Source organism: Lytechinus pictus, chromosome 7 (assembly GCF_037042905.1).
Source record: "Lytechinus pictus isolate F3 Inbred chromosome 7, Lp3.0, whole genome shotgun sequence".
In the NCBI taxonomy this organism is placed as follows: Eukaryota; Metazoa; Echinodermata; class Echinoidea; order Temnopleuroida; family Toxopneustidae; genus Lytechinus; species Lytechinus pictus.
Genome location: NC_087251.1, coordinates 10,891,625 through 10,910,236, shown reverse-complemented (window position 1 = coordinate 10,910,236; position 18,612 = coordinate 10,891,625). Strand labels below are relative to the sequence as shown.

Genomic DNA, 18,612 nt, shown 5'->3' with positions numbered 1-18,612 from the left:
TTCTGAAACCATACAGGTCATCATTTCCTCAATTTTAAATAATTATATCATTAAATTCACCATTTCATGCCTCCTTAACTTATTTTTTTTTTGTTATTATCCGCGCGTTGAAGTCCTGCTCTATTATCTTTCTTTATCTCTTTTCCCTTTTTATTTTCATTTCCCTTGTGTGTGCTTCCATGTTTTCTTGTTTCTTGTTCTTTGTTTTTTTGTTTTGCTGTTCCCTGTTTTGTCATCTTCGTAGGCAATTCTAAAATAATTATTTAAAGGGGTCCACACAATACAAGCACTGCTTTTTAGTGGATCCCGCCATTTTCTCAGAATTTTATTTTAAAATGGTTATGATATTTTGCTTATATATAATACTCTGTTTTGTTTTGCTTTTACTTATAGATAAATATCGTATACTGTACATGCCTGAATTTATTTTGTCTGTATAAGTTCACTGTAACTATTTTGACCACATTACTTTGTTCTGTTGAAAATGAAATAAATAAATTGAATTGAATTGAATATTATAGCTTGCTGTACAATGTACTGGCAAACTGTGAAATACCAGTCGTGCGTGGACGCATTGTTGTTTATTGGTGCAATGGTGCTTATCTCATTGAATTAATGACCATTTTTCATCCCAGGTCTACAAAATAATAACCTCAGATAAAAAAAAACGAACCAGTATACACCCGGAGTATACATATGGCATAATGCACATTGAGTGTCGCAGCACGTTGATTTGTCGTATAATATATGCCATGCCAGTGCATATAACCAGGTCCATGATATAACCATGGAGCTATAGCTCTATGATATAACCATGGAGCTAACTCTATGATATAACCTATAAAATGCAACGGACGTGTGTACATACTTAATCATGTTGCGCTGTCAGTTTGTGATTGATCTCGTTGTGCCCATGTAGTGTCTTATCTTTGATGAAAGTACGGATTAAAGATGTCTGGCTCCATAAAGTATCACATACCTGTCTCATCAAGAGCTCATCCCTCTATACGAGAATGTATACTGAACAAATGGGGATGTGTGGTGGTTGTTGCAACTATGTTTTATAATTTCTTGCTGAATGGACTCTTGTTTAACTACAATCTACTGTTTGTCGCATTTCAGGAAGAATTTGAAAGCAGCGCCACATTAACAGGTAATATAAACTGCAGTAACAAAGCTATTAATTTGGAACTATGTGTGTCAATCCAGGGGGCAGTGGAGCAGTTGGCCAAAAGTTTTGAGGCGCAAACGTGGCGTGTAAGTCCGGCAAAATTGCTGAAAAGTTGCGAGCGAGTGATTATATTTCACCATTTTACCTTTTACCCATTTTAGCAAAATTGATGCATGTGGTGGTGGGCATTTTTTCTTTCATGTATGAGTAGGATGAGTCTTGGGACGTGCGAGCGCTCCCCTCCCCCATGCCCTTTTAATCCCTATTTTCATGAGTACAAAGTATTAAAGGTGACTGCTGAATGAGAGGGTTTAATTAGTGGAATGTTTAAAGGTATTTTCTGGGTCATAGCTTCGACGTAAGAGCAGTGTGGTATGAATGTTATGAACGTGACTGTGAGTATGGTATGACTGTGAGTATGGTATATGAATGTGAGTGTGGTATGAATGTGAGTATGGTATGAATGTGAATATGGTATGAATGTGAGTGTGGGATGAATGTGAGTGTGGTATGAATGTAAGTGTGGGATGAATGTGAGTATGGTATGAATGTGAATATGGTATGAATGTGAGTATGGTATGAATGTGAGTGTGGTATGAATGTGAGTATGGTATGAATGTGAGTGTGGTATGAATGTGAGTATGGTATGAATGTGAGTATGGTATGAATGTGAGTGTGGTATGAATGTGAGTATGGTATGAATGTGAGTGTGGTATGAATGTGAGTGTGGTATGAATGTGAGTATGGTATGAATGTGAGTATGATATGAATGTGAGTGTGGTATGAATGTGAGTATGGTATGTGCATGAGTATGATATGAATGTGAGTGTGGTATGAATGTGAGTGTGGTATGAATGTGAGTATGGTATGAATGTGAGTGTGGTATGAATGTGAGTATGGTATGAATGTGAGTGTGGTATGAATGTGAGTATGGTATGAATGTGAGTGTGGTATGAATGTGAGTGTGGTATGAATGTGAGTGTGGTATGAATGTGAGTATGATATGAATGTGAGTATGGTATGAATGTGAGTATGATATGAATGTGAGTGTAGTATGAATGTGAGTGTGGTATAAGTGTGTGTATGGTATGAATGTGAGTGTGGTATGAATGTGAGTATGGTATGAATGTGAGCGTGTTTTGAAAGTGATTGTTCATCGGCGTATGCATATAGTTCGATCCGGTTGATATAAGCCGATCCTGCCTTTCTCTGTTCCACCGGTGCAATGGATTTGAATAATCAATTCCTTTGTTCTAGTTGAATGTTGTGTTGGTGTGTTAATTTGAGGATCCAGCATGACTGAAGCTGTGCATTGAATTTCACTGCTCGCTCATCCTGTTCGCTCGTCCCCGAACTCCTTCCTGCATTTTGTCAACTGCTTAAATCTTTTCACTCTTTTTTTTTTTGCTTTAAAAATGCATCCTTCCACCACCACTACTTTTAAGTTTTTACTTTTTACGTTAACCTTTTTCCTTTTCGGTACGCATGTTCACATATTGAGTTGCAATATATACTGTTTTATTTCATGTTCATGTTTTTAAACAGTCGTACACAATGGAATGTAAATATGCAAATATTGTAGGGCTTAGACAATTCTGCCTCTTGGCTGCGAAGTGCAATATCAATAAAACCTTTTCAATTCAATTCAAATATTTTAACTTTTACTTTCTCCATCAACGCTTTACGTTATTTTAAATAAAACTAAAATGCAGGATTTTTCTGCAGGTGCTGCGTATACTGTTACAACATAGCAAGGTTGGTATGCTTAAGTATATATATTTGACCCAAATCTCCTTCATTTGGGAGCAAAAACCCCTTTTTTCCTTGTCATTTTTTCCGACCGGAAAATGTCCGCATACAATTTATGCACTTTTTCCACTCCCTGGGGAGCATTCCAACAAGAGTTCCAAGAATCAATTGCTATGCATACTACATAGGCTTTCACATCCTACCGGGTACCCATTTAAAACCTGGGTGGAGAGTGGTAAAGTGTGGATTGACGCCTTGCCAAAGGACGCTAGGCCATGGTGGCATCTGAACAATCCCTCTGATTACAAGGCGAGAGTCAGAACCACTACACCACGACGCTTCCACATTAATACGACATTTTCATGTGGAGATCCCGTAGCCGAGCTTGAACTTGAACTTTAAACCAGTCAATAACACCTGACACACATTACGCGATGGGAGGGAGCATACTCACAGTGGCGTATCTGGGCATTTTGTTTGGGGGCAAACGGTAAAATTGCCCCATCCACCCCCTCTCCTGAATCAACAAAGTAATTCAAAATGAAGGAAGAGAACAAAGCAGCTACGCAAAGATGGGTGGGGGTATCGGCCTATTCGCATATTTTCTTGTGGGTTCTGCATGAGGTAATAAAGAATATATATTAAAACTAAACAGTAGTTGTACGGCGAAAGGGAAGAATGGAATTTGTTGTAATCTATGAAAGGTAACTCAACTCTCTTTTCATAATATAAGAGCTTTAATGGTTCTGATTAAAATAATGTGTAGTTCTATTTCTAGTTTTCTACACTCATCAATTAATTTATGTTGCTTGAAAATGTGAGTGATTCCTAGTTCTTGCATCAATGAGCTGTATGTACATAATTTCACATTTTAAAAGTACCTAGGCAGGGACCTGGCCACAAAGGATTATTCTATTGTTACTGCGGGTGCTGAGCATTGTCACGGCACCCCCAGTAACAATAGAAAATCATCCGTGGCCAGGTCCGTGTACCTAGGGTAATTGTTGGAGGATTTGTGATACAGATGTTTGACACATCTGATGCATGTTAGATTTTATTGTCTGATCACGTTACAATTGCAACTTTTAACATTTTTAACGGTTAAGTAAGCTCAGTTTGGAAACTTTTATCATTTTCAAGTCATATGTTAAAACTCAGTACTTTTATTGGGGAAAAAATTACAGATCTGTTTTCTGTCAAATAATGTACCCCGTGGATTGTATACATGAAATGGCCGAGTGGTACGTAGGTATTTAGCAGACTCTGATAGTGAAGAAATGCATGTAAATAATGATGAAAACATCAATGATAACAAAGATTGAAAACAAACATGTTTTCGAAGATGCCTATCATTTTTGGTGGGGGGGTCTTAGGTCTTAGGGTTAGGTTTACAAAATATATCCAGATTACTCTAAAATTGTATTCCCCAATAGGTGATACTGGACAATACTTTAGGTTTTGCAGAGTCACGCTGCTACGTCATATTGTTGTCATCAAATTTGGTAACCACAGGCAAAATGTGGGCAGTGTCATTGTCGCCATGATAATTGTATAAATTCATTTGTCAAATTTCTGTGTGAGCTCTATAGCTATATCGCAATGACGGATGACGCGGTGGGTTCGGGGGATACATGTGCTCGGCCGCGCGACCCGCCGAGCATCTCTATTTATAAATTTCCTTTTAAGATAATCTTTCTTTTGATTTATTTTTGTTTGCATCACCATTGATTTCTTTGCCCTCTTCAAGTGACACCTGGAACAATTGCCCCTTTGCCCCAATTGAATTTGTTTATAAGCCTTTATCTCTTTCAATTTGATTAGGGGAGTCACTGCGATAGTCCAACATTTATTACATAACTAACCTTTTATTGCATGTTAAACGTCAAATAACCCAATCTCTTATATGTTGACTAAGGTCTGATATATCATCTTTTTAAGGTTGGATTGGCTCTCTCCCTCTCGGTATCTCCCTCATGGTCGCCCCGTTCATCAAACTAGCGTCGGAAAGATTCGGCTATAGATCGGTTTCAATCGCTGGCGTTGTTTCGACTTCGGCGGGCGTTTTAGTGACGTCATTCTTGCCTCGTCTCCTACCGATGTTTGGAACTTTTGGTGTTATGAATGGAATAGGAGCAGGACTTTTCACAGTTTGTGCTTTTGATCTGATAGTCTTGTATTTTCCTGAGAGGAATACAATGACAGCTGTGGCATTAGCCTCTACAGGTTCTACAGCAGGTACATGTATAAGCCCATAAGAATATTGACTTTACAAAACAAACATTATTTCCTTTATTGTACAATCAAATGTGTAACATCAAACGCATGATTACAATGTCATCCCCCATCACTGTGACCATACAAACTTTACGGTGTTATATTTAATTTTGAATTTGGGAAAATTAATGTGGGTGGAATTTGACCTTATTTGATAAGATGTACAGGATTGTTATTCCATTGCAGACGCGTATCTTGCAGACGCGACCTAATTTTTGCGCCCTGTGAACTTTTGGAAAATGGCACCCCCCCCCCTCCCGCTATAGGCAAAAAGTACTTAAATGCATGTTGAATTATCTCATTTCATCATCACGTGAAAAATGGCAATCGAAGACCATTTTTTTTAATGTGTTCATGAAAAAAAAATTCCATGAATATGGTGTCATACCACTTTTTAAAAGAATAAATGCGACCAGGTGGGTGTTTCATAAAGCTGTTCGTAAGTTAGACTTTAAGAACGACTGGTGAACTTTTCTTACGCTCTAAAAAGAAAGGATCACCAGTCGTTCTTAAAGTTGTAACCATGAACAGGATGGGTATCTTTATAACTTTTAAATTCTGACCTAAATTTTTGACATTCTAAGCACTATTGGTGATCATGAACAGAATGGGTATCTAACAAATAATTCCCTGCGAGCGCGAAGCGCGAGCTTAAAATTTTTGATATTCCTACACAAAACTTGACATTCTAAGCATATTTTGTAACCATGAACAGGATGGGTATCTATCTAAAGAATTGTGCGAGCACGAAGCGCTAGCTGAAAAAATGTGATAGTCTGACCTAACATTTTGACAAAAATCGAGTAAGCACTTTTGGTAATCATGAACAGGATGCATATTTAACAAAACATTTTATGCGAGCGAGAAACGCGAACGGAATTTTTTTTTTATTTCTACACAAAGTTGGACATTCTAAGCACTTGAACCATGAACAGGATCGATCGTCACCTTACTAAACAATTGATGCGAACGCGAAGAGCGAGATTAATTTTGTTCTGACCTAAAATTTAGACTTTCTAAGAACTTTTGGTAATCATGAACAGGAAAGGCATCTATCTATGCATTTGATGCGAGCGCGAGCGCCAAACCAATGTGAAACATGAATTTGGCGCCCACTCCCGGTTAAACATCATATTGGCGCCCCAAAGGTCAAATATGAATTTGGCACCCCCCCCCCCCCCTAGGTTGAACATGGAATTGGCGCCCCAGGACAAACATCAAATTGCACCCCAAAGGTCGAATATGAATTTGGCGCCCCCCCCCCCCTCCCTAGGTTAAACATGAATTTGGCACCTCAGGACAAAAATAAAATTGGTGCTCCTATTCGGCGCCCCTAGGTCGAACATCAATTCGCCCCCTATGTCGAAAATCAATTCGGCACCCCCTATATCAAACTCCAATTCGGCGCCCCCTATGGCGAACTTCTATTCGGCGCCCCTAAGTAAAACATCAATTTGGCGTCCCCCTATGTCTAAAATCAATCTGGCGCCCGCTATTTCGAACATCAATTCGGCGCCCCTAGGTCGAACATCAATTCGGCGCCCCCTTCCCTTTTCTTTTTTTCTTCTCTCTTTCTTCCCCCCTTTATTTCTCTTTCTCTTCTTCTTTCCCTCCCATTTTCTCCTTCTTTTCTTTCCTTCTCTTTTCTCTTTCTTTTTTGCGCCCCCTTTTTTGCCTACCCCGGGGGCCTGGGCCCCGAAAGCCCCCCCCCCCCAGAATACGCACATGCATTGAATATGAATGACTCTTGAAATTAGACTGGAAAATGCTTTTAAAGGTATACCTTTCGTAGGCCATGAAATTCCTTCAGGAAAATAAATGGTAATGTCAATTCGTATTTCACATTTTGATTATATTGTTGCTAATACTGGTATTCATTATCTAAATGCCTTTAATAATGGCCATCGCTTATAGCCCAGGCGAAATGAAGAATATTGGAAATCAACGTATATCAAAATTATCAATAATTATATCGATGTTAGCACAAATAAGTGATAATAATTTTCAATAGTATTTACACTTAAACCATGTGGAGATTTTGTCATTTTGAACCAAAACATTTCCATTACAAAAATTTAAAGTTGTATTCTCGATGAAAGTAATCTTTCCCTTCCAGATATTGTTCCAAATCAGATTTTCTTTTAAAAAAAGTGACCAATATTGTTCGATATTTGGGTAATAATGTTTTTATCAACAAAATAATAAGAAAAAATGCTTATGGATTAAAAAAAACCAACTCAAAATAACTCGTTAGGTACTTTCCTTCGATGGAACATGATTCTCTTCACTGGCGTATAGGGGAGGCTTGTGGCCATGGACACCCCCCAAAAAATGTGTGTAAAGGGTCAATTTGCAGCTTTTTATAAATTTTCCCCACGTCCCTCAATATTACGCTCCTTACGGTATCGATCCTGTATAACACACAAAGTCAGTGTGAACACCATAGAAATATATAGAGATATATATATCTTTATGGTGAACACTTATCTGTTCAAATTTACTTAAAGCCAAATCTCTTTTTATTTTTTACAGGAATGCTGGTCTTCTCGCAAGTTATGGCTCTCCTCATAACAAGGTTTGGTTGGAGGGTCACACTACGGATCATGGCAGCACTTCATTTTGGCATTGGTCTTCCCAGTGTCCTAACGTTTACTGTCCCCAAATGTCCCCGCAGTAAGAAAGAAAATAATAACACATTTATGAAACTCGAACCAACGGGTGAAGCCTCTTCCAGTGATAAACCACTATTACATGAAAAATCTAGAGAAGAAAATGTAAATTCTCCGGACAAGACAAGTGACGCATGTCAAGGAGACGGCAGAGAATTGGCGACCGACGTCGAAGTTTGTGGTAGGGTCCATGGTAGAACAGAGGAAATAAGACTCCACGACGATGGAGTTGAGGGATGTTTCCTGACCGATGAACAAACGTCTGGTCGTGGTTCGAAGAATTCTGAAGATAGTGAAGAAAACCCAGAGATGGATAGGTATGCTTTGTCTCAAAGTGCTTCTACCACACCCAAGATAGTGGAAATGATACCCACAATCAACTCTTCTAATAGGAACACCCTCACACAAGATACATGGGATAAGATGCCCGAGCTACAGAATGATTACACCGTGACATCGATGGTCGATTGTAATGATGACTGTGACGAGAATGAAATTTCTCCTTTCACAGTGAAAAATAATGATGGCATAAAGACTCTATCAGAGTTAACCAAAGATCAGGATCGGAGCATGCTTTGGAGGATTGGAAAGGCTTTGACCTTCCCTGACCTATGGATGGCTTCTCTTTCATATATCCTAAATGGAATAGGAAGTTGTTTCTTCTATGTCAATGTGGTACGGCGAACTTAATATTATTGATTTATTTCATTCAGCTATACGTTATAAAGTGATATTATATCCATCTGAAAGCTATTTCCAATTGCAATTTATATTTCACCCTGCATGTACATAATGAACATTTTAATGTAAGTTGGGTCTTTTGATTTCACGGGTAATTATGCCATAAACGCACACAAGCGTTTGGATATATATCCAAATAATGACGCAGATGAATAAATATTTATCAATGAATATTTCAAAGGATTCTATTATCCACGATCTGGTTGAAGGTGAATTATGTCGAATGTATAATTCGAAGTGTATCACTTAAGAGACGGATATATACCATTCACGCAGGTGACCGAGTTATCATTTCAAATTCACAAAATTCATGCTTGAATTTCGAAATTTCATTTTTACTTGCAGATCAGTTACTTGATGTCTGTTGGGTTTGATGAACAGATAGGGGTGCAGTTTGTATCTTTCATGGCCTTGTCTAGTCTTGTAGGTAAAGTTTTGTTGGTCGTGATTGGAGAGTATGTACCATTCCCGAGAATCTACCTGCAGGTCATCTCTAATCTCATCTCTATCATCGCCCTAATCTCGTTTATGTTTGTAACGAGTGTTATACCTCTAATGTGCATCGCAATAGGTAAATGATATTTCATGAATTCTAATTATTTATTTCCAAATGGAATGTGATTCGTCACCCTAGAGGCAGTGTTTAATAGCGAAAAATGCTTTTTCTTGATGGCTTCCTCTCAATTTCCTCTTATTTCTTCACTACATTTTTTTTGGGGAAAAATTATCTGTGATGGCTTTTCAAGTAGGGTAATTATTAGTCAATGTCGAGATTGATATGTAATAGGTTGTATGAAATTCTTCATTTTGTATTTGTGTTATTTGTTAAGATAAATCAGAAATAAACTGAACTGAATGAAATAAATTCTAATCAGCTTTTCCAATGTATTCAAATGAGACTCCGGATGCATTCTGATATCTTCCGGATGTTCAACCTTTAACAATGCCCATGCTATATCAAGGTTAAATGAAGAGGAAGGATTCGGTCACCCATGTTTACTTATGACATGCCAACAGCATTATTGAAGTAATTCGAGTAGGGTTTTATTTAGGATCCGAATGAATCTTCAAGCTGAAACTAATAATACATCGGTATTAAAGAGTCGCTTTTTGGTCAACATAATTGTCAATGCCAAACATCCAATGAAATATTCTGATGAATGTCACCCAAAATTTGAATATATCCTAATTCCGGTTAGTTTTGGTATGTTCCTCTTAATGCTGAATAGGTGTTGACGGGGTCTTTTTAATGAAGGAGAGATCCAACATTAGATTTAAGATTTATATCTTCAAGGGTCATATAGATTAAAAGGCATTTAATGTCCGTATATTGACATAAGAAAAGGAAGAGTGAAATCAAACTTGGATATATCAAAACAAATATCTTTTCTCAAAATTCTGATAGTATATTTTGCTGGTAGGAAGCACTTACATAAAACAATATCCAAGTGCGAAATATCTTGATCAACTTGTACTTTTTATCATTGAAAAAAAACTAGGTCTATATAGTAAGCCTATTTGGTGTTGTCATAGTCCCATGTAAACTGAAAAGAATCAAGCAGTTGCGTACCGTGGGTCACGCAGGCGCGCGAAGCGCGCTCAGTGAATTAATAGAGATATAAGGACTGTGTCATTAAACGGATATGTATCTCATTGATCAAATAATGCGAGCTGAAAATTTTTGATATTCAGACCTAAAAAGGGAGGTTATAAGCAAACAGATTGTAATCATTTATGATACATACCTGTCTCGCTAAACAAACAATGCAAGCGCGAAGGGCGAGCTGAAATTTTGTATATATTGACCCCAAACAGGGACATTTTAAGGACTGTTTTTTAGGACTCCATTAAGAGTGTACATATCTCACCATAGTCATCCAATGCGAGTGCCAAGCGCTTGCTGATTTTGTTAGAATTACATCTAAACACATGAAGCACTTTTTGCAGTCATTGTAATCATGATTAACATACGCATCTCACTAATCAAATATTGCCAGCGCGAAGGAAATTCAGACCCGAAGAGGGGCATTTTAAGGCTTGTTTGTAGGAATTCACGTCCATACGCATTTCACTAACCAAATGACGCGAGCGCGAGCTGAAAATTATTATTATCATAAATTGTTGATATAAATATCAGCAAAGGGAACATTTTATGAACTGATTTCAGGAATTCACGAAGAGCAGACATATTTCACCAATCCAGTAATGCGAACGTAAGCACGGACTGGAATTGTTTTATATTCAGTCTTCAGACCTTAAAAGGGGGCAATGAGTAGTCATGAAAAAGAAGCATAATTATGTCACTACATAAAACAATGATAACTCGATGTCCGAGAAAATATGGTGTATATTGACTTGAAAACTGGATGTTTATTACAACAGGATTATATATCTCGTTAAACAGACAATGCGAGCACCACGAACGATGAACACATGGACCCTGAGCAAATTATGTTTCATAAAGTTATCAAAAAATATTTATTATATAATATAACATAATATAAAATATTTTAATGTACAATAATTTCTTCTTTCCCACTACGTTCTCTTCCTTTCTTCCTCTTTTCATCCCTTTCCTCCGTTCTTTTTTTTAGAAAGTCAAAAGGGGCCTAAGCTTTCGATCCTAGCAGAATCTTCGTCGGAGGCAAAATGACCATTTTCCCTCCGACGAAGATTCTGCTAGGATCGAAAGCTTAGGCCCCTTTTGACTTTCTAATTTACTCCATTGGCTCTCTTTTATTAGATAAGCAGTTTTCAGCAGCTTCTTTTTGCCATTCTTTTTTTTTTGCCAGCCGATGGGGGGAGGGCACGTGGGCCCCCGTAATTACGCCACTGGAATCAAGCAATACAATTTTTAAATATATAAGTTAAGAACACCAGAAAATTTTGTTTTTTAATCACTCTTTTAGCTGTTGGAATAGCCATAGCGATTGATAACGTGGTCGTTTTCAGTCTTGCCCCTGATCTATTTGGAAAAGAGAAGGCATTGGAAACATCCGCAGTACTGTACCTCTGCTACGGCTCCGGATTCCTACTTGGGTCTCTTGTTGGTAAGGTTTAAGGGAACGTTACAACCTTAGAGAAAAACATCAGATTATTATAACTTATGCTGTGCTTGATTTGATTTAATTTTATTTTATTTACATTGATAATGAAGTTAAACACATGTACAACGGTAAATGTGACCATATATAAAATAGCACAATTGCTAGTCGAACGTGTCCCCATACAAAAGCACAGTTAGAAGAACCAAAACAAAACGAAAAATAAGTTGCAATGTATTCCTTGCAATGGGTAATTGTCAAGAACACTTCTAAAAAGTATCTTAATTGCAGTAGGAATAAATACTGTAGAGTACAGGTAGTGGATGTAAATTTATGATAACAAATAACTTTGTAGAGAATTCCTAAACCTGTTCTGGATTTCGTCAATTCGCTTTAAACTGGTATCCAGAAATTACTAAAAAAAAGCGAATATTGCCCTCGAGTTCTTCTTAGTCTTGCATCGAAGATTCACCCTGAGTTGTTCTTGGTCTTGCATGGAAGATTCACTTTAAATTGTTTTTGGCTAATTTACCTGTTTCTTCGTTATACCGTGAGTAAAAAAAAATGACACCTCACAAAATACCGAATATAGGGTAAAAATATGATATTAGCAAAATAATAATCATTATATGTGTCCGGAAAGAGTATCTTCTACCAAATAATTTGTTACCATATTTTATGCGGTATGCATGTATGTCTTCACGCTTGGATAATGATATAGGTATTCTTTACAGTGATGTAAGTTTTGATTTGCGCCAAGAACATGTAAGGCATGACAGCAATTAATGAATGCAGATGTCAATGATGTCATATTATTTTCTACAAGGTTTGCATTAAACTCCATTGTAAAACACCTTTTCAATAATTAACATTAGAATTTTTTAATAAATGCTTTGTAGTATCAATTCTCAAATTAATATCATTGAAAAGAGAATTGCAAATAGGCCTATGTTTACTAACTCATGTAGGATTATGACATCATTGGCATCTGGATTCATTCATTGCAGCCATGCCTTACTTTGATTTAGTATTGGCCTTAGAGTACTAGTAAACAACCATTTTAAAAGTTAAAGGGAATCATGAAAAGTGTGGATGTGCATTCCCCGAAATATTTTGGGTCTTGCCTAATTCCAAGAAATTAGTAAGAACATGTATCAGCAGTACGGTTGATTACTTGCATTCACTCTCTCCTTATTTTTTTTTTTGGGGGGGCAGGGCCATGCATGGGAAGCGGGAATGTTGAAGCACCCCAAGATTTTCCGCGGGGCGTGCTGCGTGTGTTATTCTCCAAAGGCAGCATCCCCTGGAATTCTGGTATATGGTGTGGCGAAATGTATAAATATAATCAAAATTACCTACATTTTTTAGTAAAACCCCCTTTTTACTTGTCAAATTTATCTGGACCAAAATGAATTTTATTTTAAAGTGAACCCCCCTTATTTTTTTTTTTTTGGGGGGGGGGGGCTTTGTCAAATTACCGATCAGCACCCCCTGTAAAAAAATTGTTTCCATGGCCCGGATGGTCTATTCAATGGTGTGTTTCTTCTGGGTTTTTTCCCCCCTTTCCGATTTGCTTATGGATGCCTGCCCCTCCCCTCTCTCACACACACACCCTTTCTATTCCCCTCATGATAGGTCAGAGCATCGATCAAACAGGTTCGTATGGGAGCGCCCTACTTGCTTTCGTCGGTATATTTGCTACATCTGGGGTCCTGCTACTGCTTACGCCTCTCTATCAACGTTACTTCGCACCCGAGCGATTTGTTACCTTCAAGATTCACCGGCGAAAGATGGAGGCAAGAAAGAAGAGGAGTGCATCCACCAAAGGTGATAACAAAAACAAACAAAATCTCGAGAAAGAAAAAAGCACTCTAGATCTCTTACCTTATAAGCCGATACCGCGAACATCATGATCATCCACTATGTATTCCACGATATTCACTTGATTCTCTAGGCCTACAGCTTGTGTAGCGCTGTCGATTTCATATGGGCAGAGTTATAGGACATAAGATTTGAGTACCTAAATGATGCATAAAACCTTAAGGACCGAAGCCTCCTGACTGTCTGAGAAAATAGACTATTTAACGATTCCGTCAAGGCTGGCAACTTTCATAAACTGTCCCCGCGGGTTGTCGATCGTATGTAAAACTCCTCACAAAAAGTTTGGAAATCTGACTTTGATCGATAATCCCTCCTCGGTTTTAGTGAATATCAAGGTGTAATTGATACCACGAATAGAGCATTTAATAATGATACCCTACATGTACATGGTATGATTATGGTTCACATCGAGGTGCAGTACCTTGAAATGTGGGGCAAGGTCAAAATTCAAAAGTTGCAAAATTACACAATATTGAAAGTCACTGTTCTTTTTTTCCTTGGTGATGAGTGAGTTTCTCCGCGGTTTCTTTTGTTTTCATGCACCTAAACATCAAAATTAACATGGAATCAAACACCCCTCTGCACAAGCAAACACATAACAAACAAACATGCATGGGTATTTCAAACCACGACTCAAAACATGTTCTCACAGAACCATCACTACATAAACCACAACAAAGCATCAAAAATGAAGAAGTAGGGGTCTCTATTGACAAAAGAATCATGTTCTGTTTTGACCCTTCATGACTATTTCTGCTCGTTTTGCAGCTTTTCAATTCAGACCTCATCCAACACTTTTATATCCTGCTCTTTTAGTGATGGCATGATCATAACAAGTATGGTATCATTTTAAAGAGAATTAAATGATCTTTAGAATGATACCAAATATGCATTGGGTAAAATTGGGAATTGGGAGAAATTAAAGGCCAAACTCAGATTTCCAAAATGTTTTGAGGGGTTTATGAAATTCTTAATTATTCATAAGATTAGTCCTCTGTGCCTCCCTCATAATCATGGACCTAGGTCCAATTAAGCATCCATTCATGCAGCCTGCATGCATGGGTACTGAATGATGCAGCACGGAATGAACTCGGAATGCTCTCATGGAATCTTATAACCGGAATATGATCATGTAATCTTGTGAGATATTTTATAATGTAGATGTTCTCGAAACTCATGTCTTCCGCAATTGAACTATCCGCCCTTTCACACGGTAAATAAATCGTAATTTGAATGATGATTCCAGTGAAAAATAAGGCTCGAATTTTTAGCAGATGTGAAACCAAACTAGAACATGATTAGAATCACGAACGCTAATCAATATTACGAATTCAAATTCTACTCCGGAGGTGAATTCCTATAAAGTTTCACTCAAATTACGGTACGAATTTTGCGCGTGAAAGGCTTGACCTCCAAAATAACTTTTGGGGGCGGAGCTTACGTGAACTTTCAAGCAATTCCGTAAATAATACAATTGTCATGCACCCATCGTAGTTTGCATTTGCGATGCAGTGCTCTGATTGACAAGTCACCAAAGATACATACCGCCTTCGCTCGGGAATTCGAACTCAAATCATAGTTTTCGAGTGAGCGTGTGAAAGGTCCGATGATTCTAAAGACGAATTGCAATTATCATTACAATGATGATTCAAGATTCACGTGTGAAAAGGCCCTAAATTTAATCCAAATATGTTTTGATTTCATTACATTGATTTGACCTCACCTCGCCTACCGCCTTACAATTAAAACTCATTCACAAATATTGTATAATACTTTATAAAGGCAATGAATTCGGAACAGATTTTTGCAATGTACTTTAATAGCCATACAAACAGGTTATTCCTGGCTGTAAATATTTGAAATGCTGTGTTCTCAATCTTATATATACTTATGTGTTTATGTATCATATTATTCTTATTATTTGCTCGATATTTTAAAAGATGTTTTTCAACACAAACTCATATTTATCAACAGATATTCACCAATTTCTTCTCAAAACTAAAACCACTCAAAACTGTGTGCGTTGCAGGGGAACTAATTATTAAAGGCCCGGTCCCACTTTACTTACGGATGCAAAGAGGATGTAAAACGGAAACAAACCGTGCCATCAGTTGGAAAACGCTATGCATCCGTTGTGTACTCATTGCATATGTGCTTTATATACGCTATATCCATTGATCGTACGTCCACTGTGATTTCATCCGCTCAACAAGTTTTGAGCTGCACAAAACTTTAGAACGAATGAACTTTCCGCTTGGTACGATGTAAATCCGCAACATATAAACGAGCAACAAACGTTGTAGGTTCGTTATCCTCCGTTAAACGTCCACTGCATCCTCTCTGCATCCTCTGTGGCATCCTTGCAACTCACATCCACTGAAGCTAAATAATATTGGTGTGAAGTATCGAGGCCGGGGGGGGGCAAGATGCCACATCCGGTGCTTTTAGAGTTAGGGGAAATGTTCTTGAACTGAACTATATACTCACTTCAGTTACTCATACTATTATACCTAATAAAATTATATTTTCTAGTGATCTGCTAAATTTAAATCAATTACATGCACTTTTTATGAGAACATTCACACTTGTTAATAAATACGTCAAGTTCAAACAGAGTAATTAAGTTACAACATAGAATTCATCACAGGAATTTTGAGTGTTTTACTTTCTCATAGAGCTATACTCAGAGGCCCGTATTCTGAAGTCAGGTTTAACTCAGACCACGGTCTAACTCTGTGCTAAAATTATAGGCAGCCAAAAAATAAAAAATATGTTTATATTATATATTTCTTATGTCTACTCTTTCGTTTACTTTTGCTTTCACAATGAGGAAAAATACTTCAGTTGTCATTCCCAGACTATGGGGCGCCAAGTGTCCGCAAGTATTTTCCGTCCAAAGCACGTCATTCCGTACACAAAATGTGTTTTTATTCAGACGAAAATCATTTCGTCATGACGCTGTTTCATTTCGTATATGAAATTTATTTTTTGTCATACGAAATCAATTTCGTCGAGACGAAATGTAATTGCGTCCACAAAATTTATTTCGTACCATACGAAATTAATTTCATCGAGACGAAATGTAATTGGGTCCACAAAAATTTATTTCGTACTAACAAAATAAATTTTGATCAAACGAAATAGCGCACCAAGTATCCGACGGTAAATTCCGTCCAATTCACGCAATTCCGTACACAAAAAAGTTTTTATTCAGACGAAAATCATTTCGTCAAAACGCAGTTTTATTTCGTATACAAAATCTATTTTTTGTCACATGAAATGAATTTCGTCTCGACGAAATTCATTTCGTGTGGTACAAAATAAAATTTGTTAACGTTATTACACTGCGTATTGACGAAACGTTTTTCGTATGAGAAAAACAAATTTTGTGTACGGAATGGCGTAAAATCGACGGAATTTTCCACTGGACACTTGGCGCGCCTATTTGGACACGAAATTACATTTCGTTATAGCTAAATTCATTTTGTATGGTACAAAATAAATTTTGTAGATGCAATTACATTTCATCTCGACGAAATTCATTTCGTGTGACAAAAAATAACTTTCGTATACAAAATAAAACTGCGTCATGACAAAATGATTTTCGTCTGAATAAAAACATATTTTGTCTACAGAATGGCGTGAATTTGACGAAATATACTGGCGGACACTTGGCCCGTCATACCAGACAATTTTGAACAAATTTGGTGTCATATGAGCTGAATGTGTACTGTCAGGGATTTGTGCCCCAATTGGCTCTCCATATTTAAACCACAACTTTAAACCAGGGTTTAATTTAAACCCGAGTTCAGAATACAGGCCAGGGTCTTTAAAATAATGGTTTGTGTAGACTTTGTGTGAATTCATCATGCTTACTAGGTAAAAAATTACCTCATTTACACATCTTATTGCAAAAAAACCCCGAAAACATAGGTTCGTTATATTCAAGAAATGTTCAAATACAAAGTCATTGTTTTCATAGATATTTATTCAGATGAGTTATGGTACTCCATGATTTAATTTGATTTTTTTTATTTATTGATTTATGTTTCACAGTTTTACCTAATATGATAAGCATAACATAACAAAATCAAACATATTACAAGAAATAATATCATGTATATCAAAATCTATAGATTTAAGGAACAGAATTAAGAAATAGAATTACCTCAGATGATTTTTGTATTTTAAAGTAAAAAGAAGGGGCTTGCTGAAAAAAAAACTTGAATAAAAGGCAAGCCTATATACAAACTTAGTTTCATTACAAAGTTTACACGAAAAGTTCGAGGTCGTAATAATATAGGTACAATTTGCAAATCGTCATTGACTGTAGGAGTATGAATGAGTGGTAAGAAAATAGACGAAGAACAGAGGGTGGAGTGAATTTACATGTGATATTTGAATGATAAACATAGTCTTTACCATCTGATACAGACGCAACATGAACGTACAATTCATTTCAAAATGAAACTACAAATAAAGTAAAACATCAATTCATTTATAAAACGATTTACTTACTCCATTGAAAAAATCGACATGAATTTTTACAAAGGAATTGTATTTCTAATTTTCCCGTCTTAGCCCCACGCATTTTAATTCATCGTTCATATATTATTTCATGTTCATCCTTGTCTTCTTTCACCCTCTGCTACATGTAAACCGAACAGCTTCGTAATATTTTCTGCCACTACCTTATTAACAATAGGTGTGTGACCTAAATCTATCGATTATAAAAAGTATTAGGAATAAAGTTTAGACATTTCTACATTAAGAGTCGCCGAAACATATTGGGCTACACTGTCAATATGTTTTTGCACGTCACAATTTTAATATACATCATAATGCAAAAGTTATTTAACACGCTAATTTTTTTTTATACCATGGTAAAGACTGCAGCGGTAATAGTAAAACCTCCAAACCCACATAAAATAAAAACGTATTCACTTTAAAAATGGGGAAGACGCTTCCCATAATAAGTGGGCACAATAAAATTAGTTATATATGAAAACCAAATTCAATAATTAAATGGTATGTGCCACCATTTTTTTTCTTTATGAGAACTTTTTTAAAAACTGAACTGCAG

At 36.9% G+C, this 18,612-nt stretch overlaps 1 protein-coding gene across 1 annotated transcript; it reads left to right on the top strand.

The window, feature by feature from the left end:
• Positions 1 to 674: 674 nt before the first annotated feature.
• LOC129264978 (uncharacterized) lies at positions 675 to 16,314 on the top strand. The gene is made up of 6 exons (XM_054902952.2): positions 675 to 1,153; positions 4,859 to 5,155; positions 7,727 to 8,538; positions 8,950 to 9,175; positions 11,514 to 11,654; positions 13,284 to 16,314. Exons 1-6 carry the CDS (start codon positions 952 to 954, stop codon positions 13,559 to 13,561), a joined length of 1,956 nt encoding a protein of 651 aa, XP_054758927.2. The 5' UTR covers positions 675 to 951; the 3' UTR covers positions 13,562 to 16,314.
• The last annotated feature ends 2,298 nt before the right edge of the window (positions 16,315 to 18,612 follow it).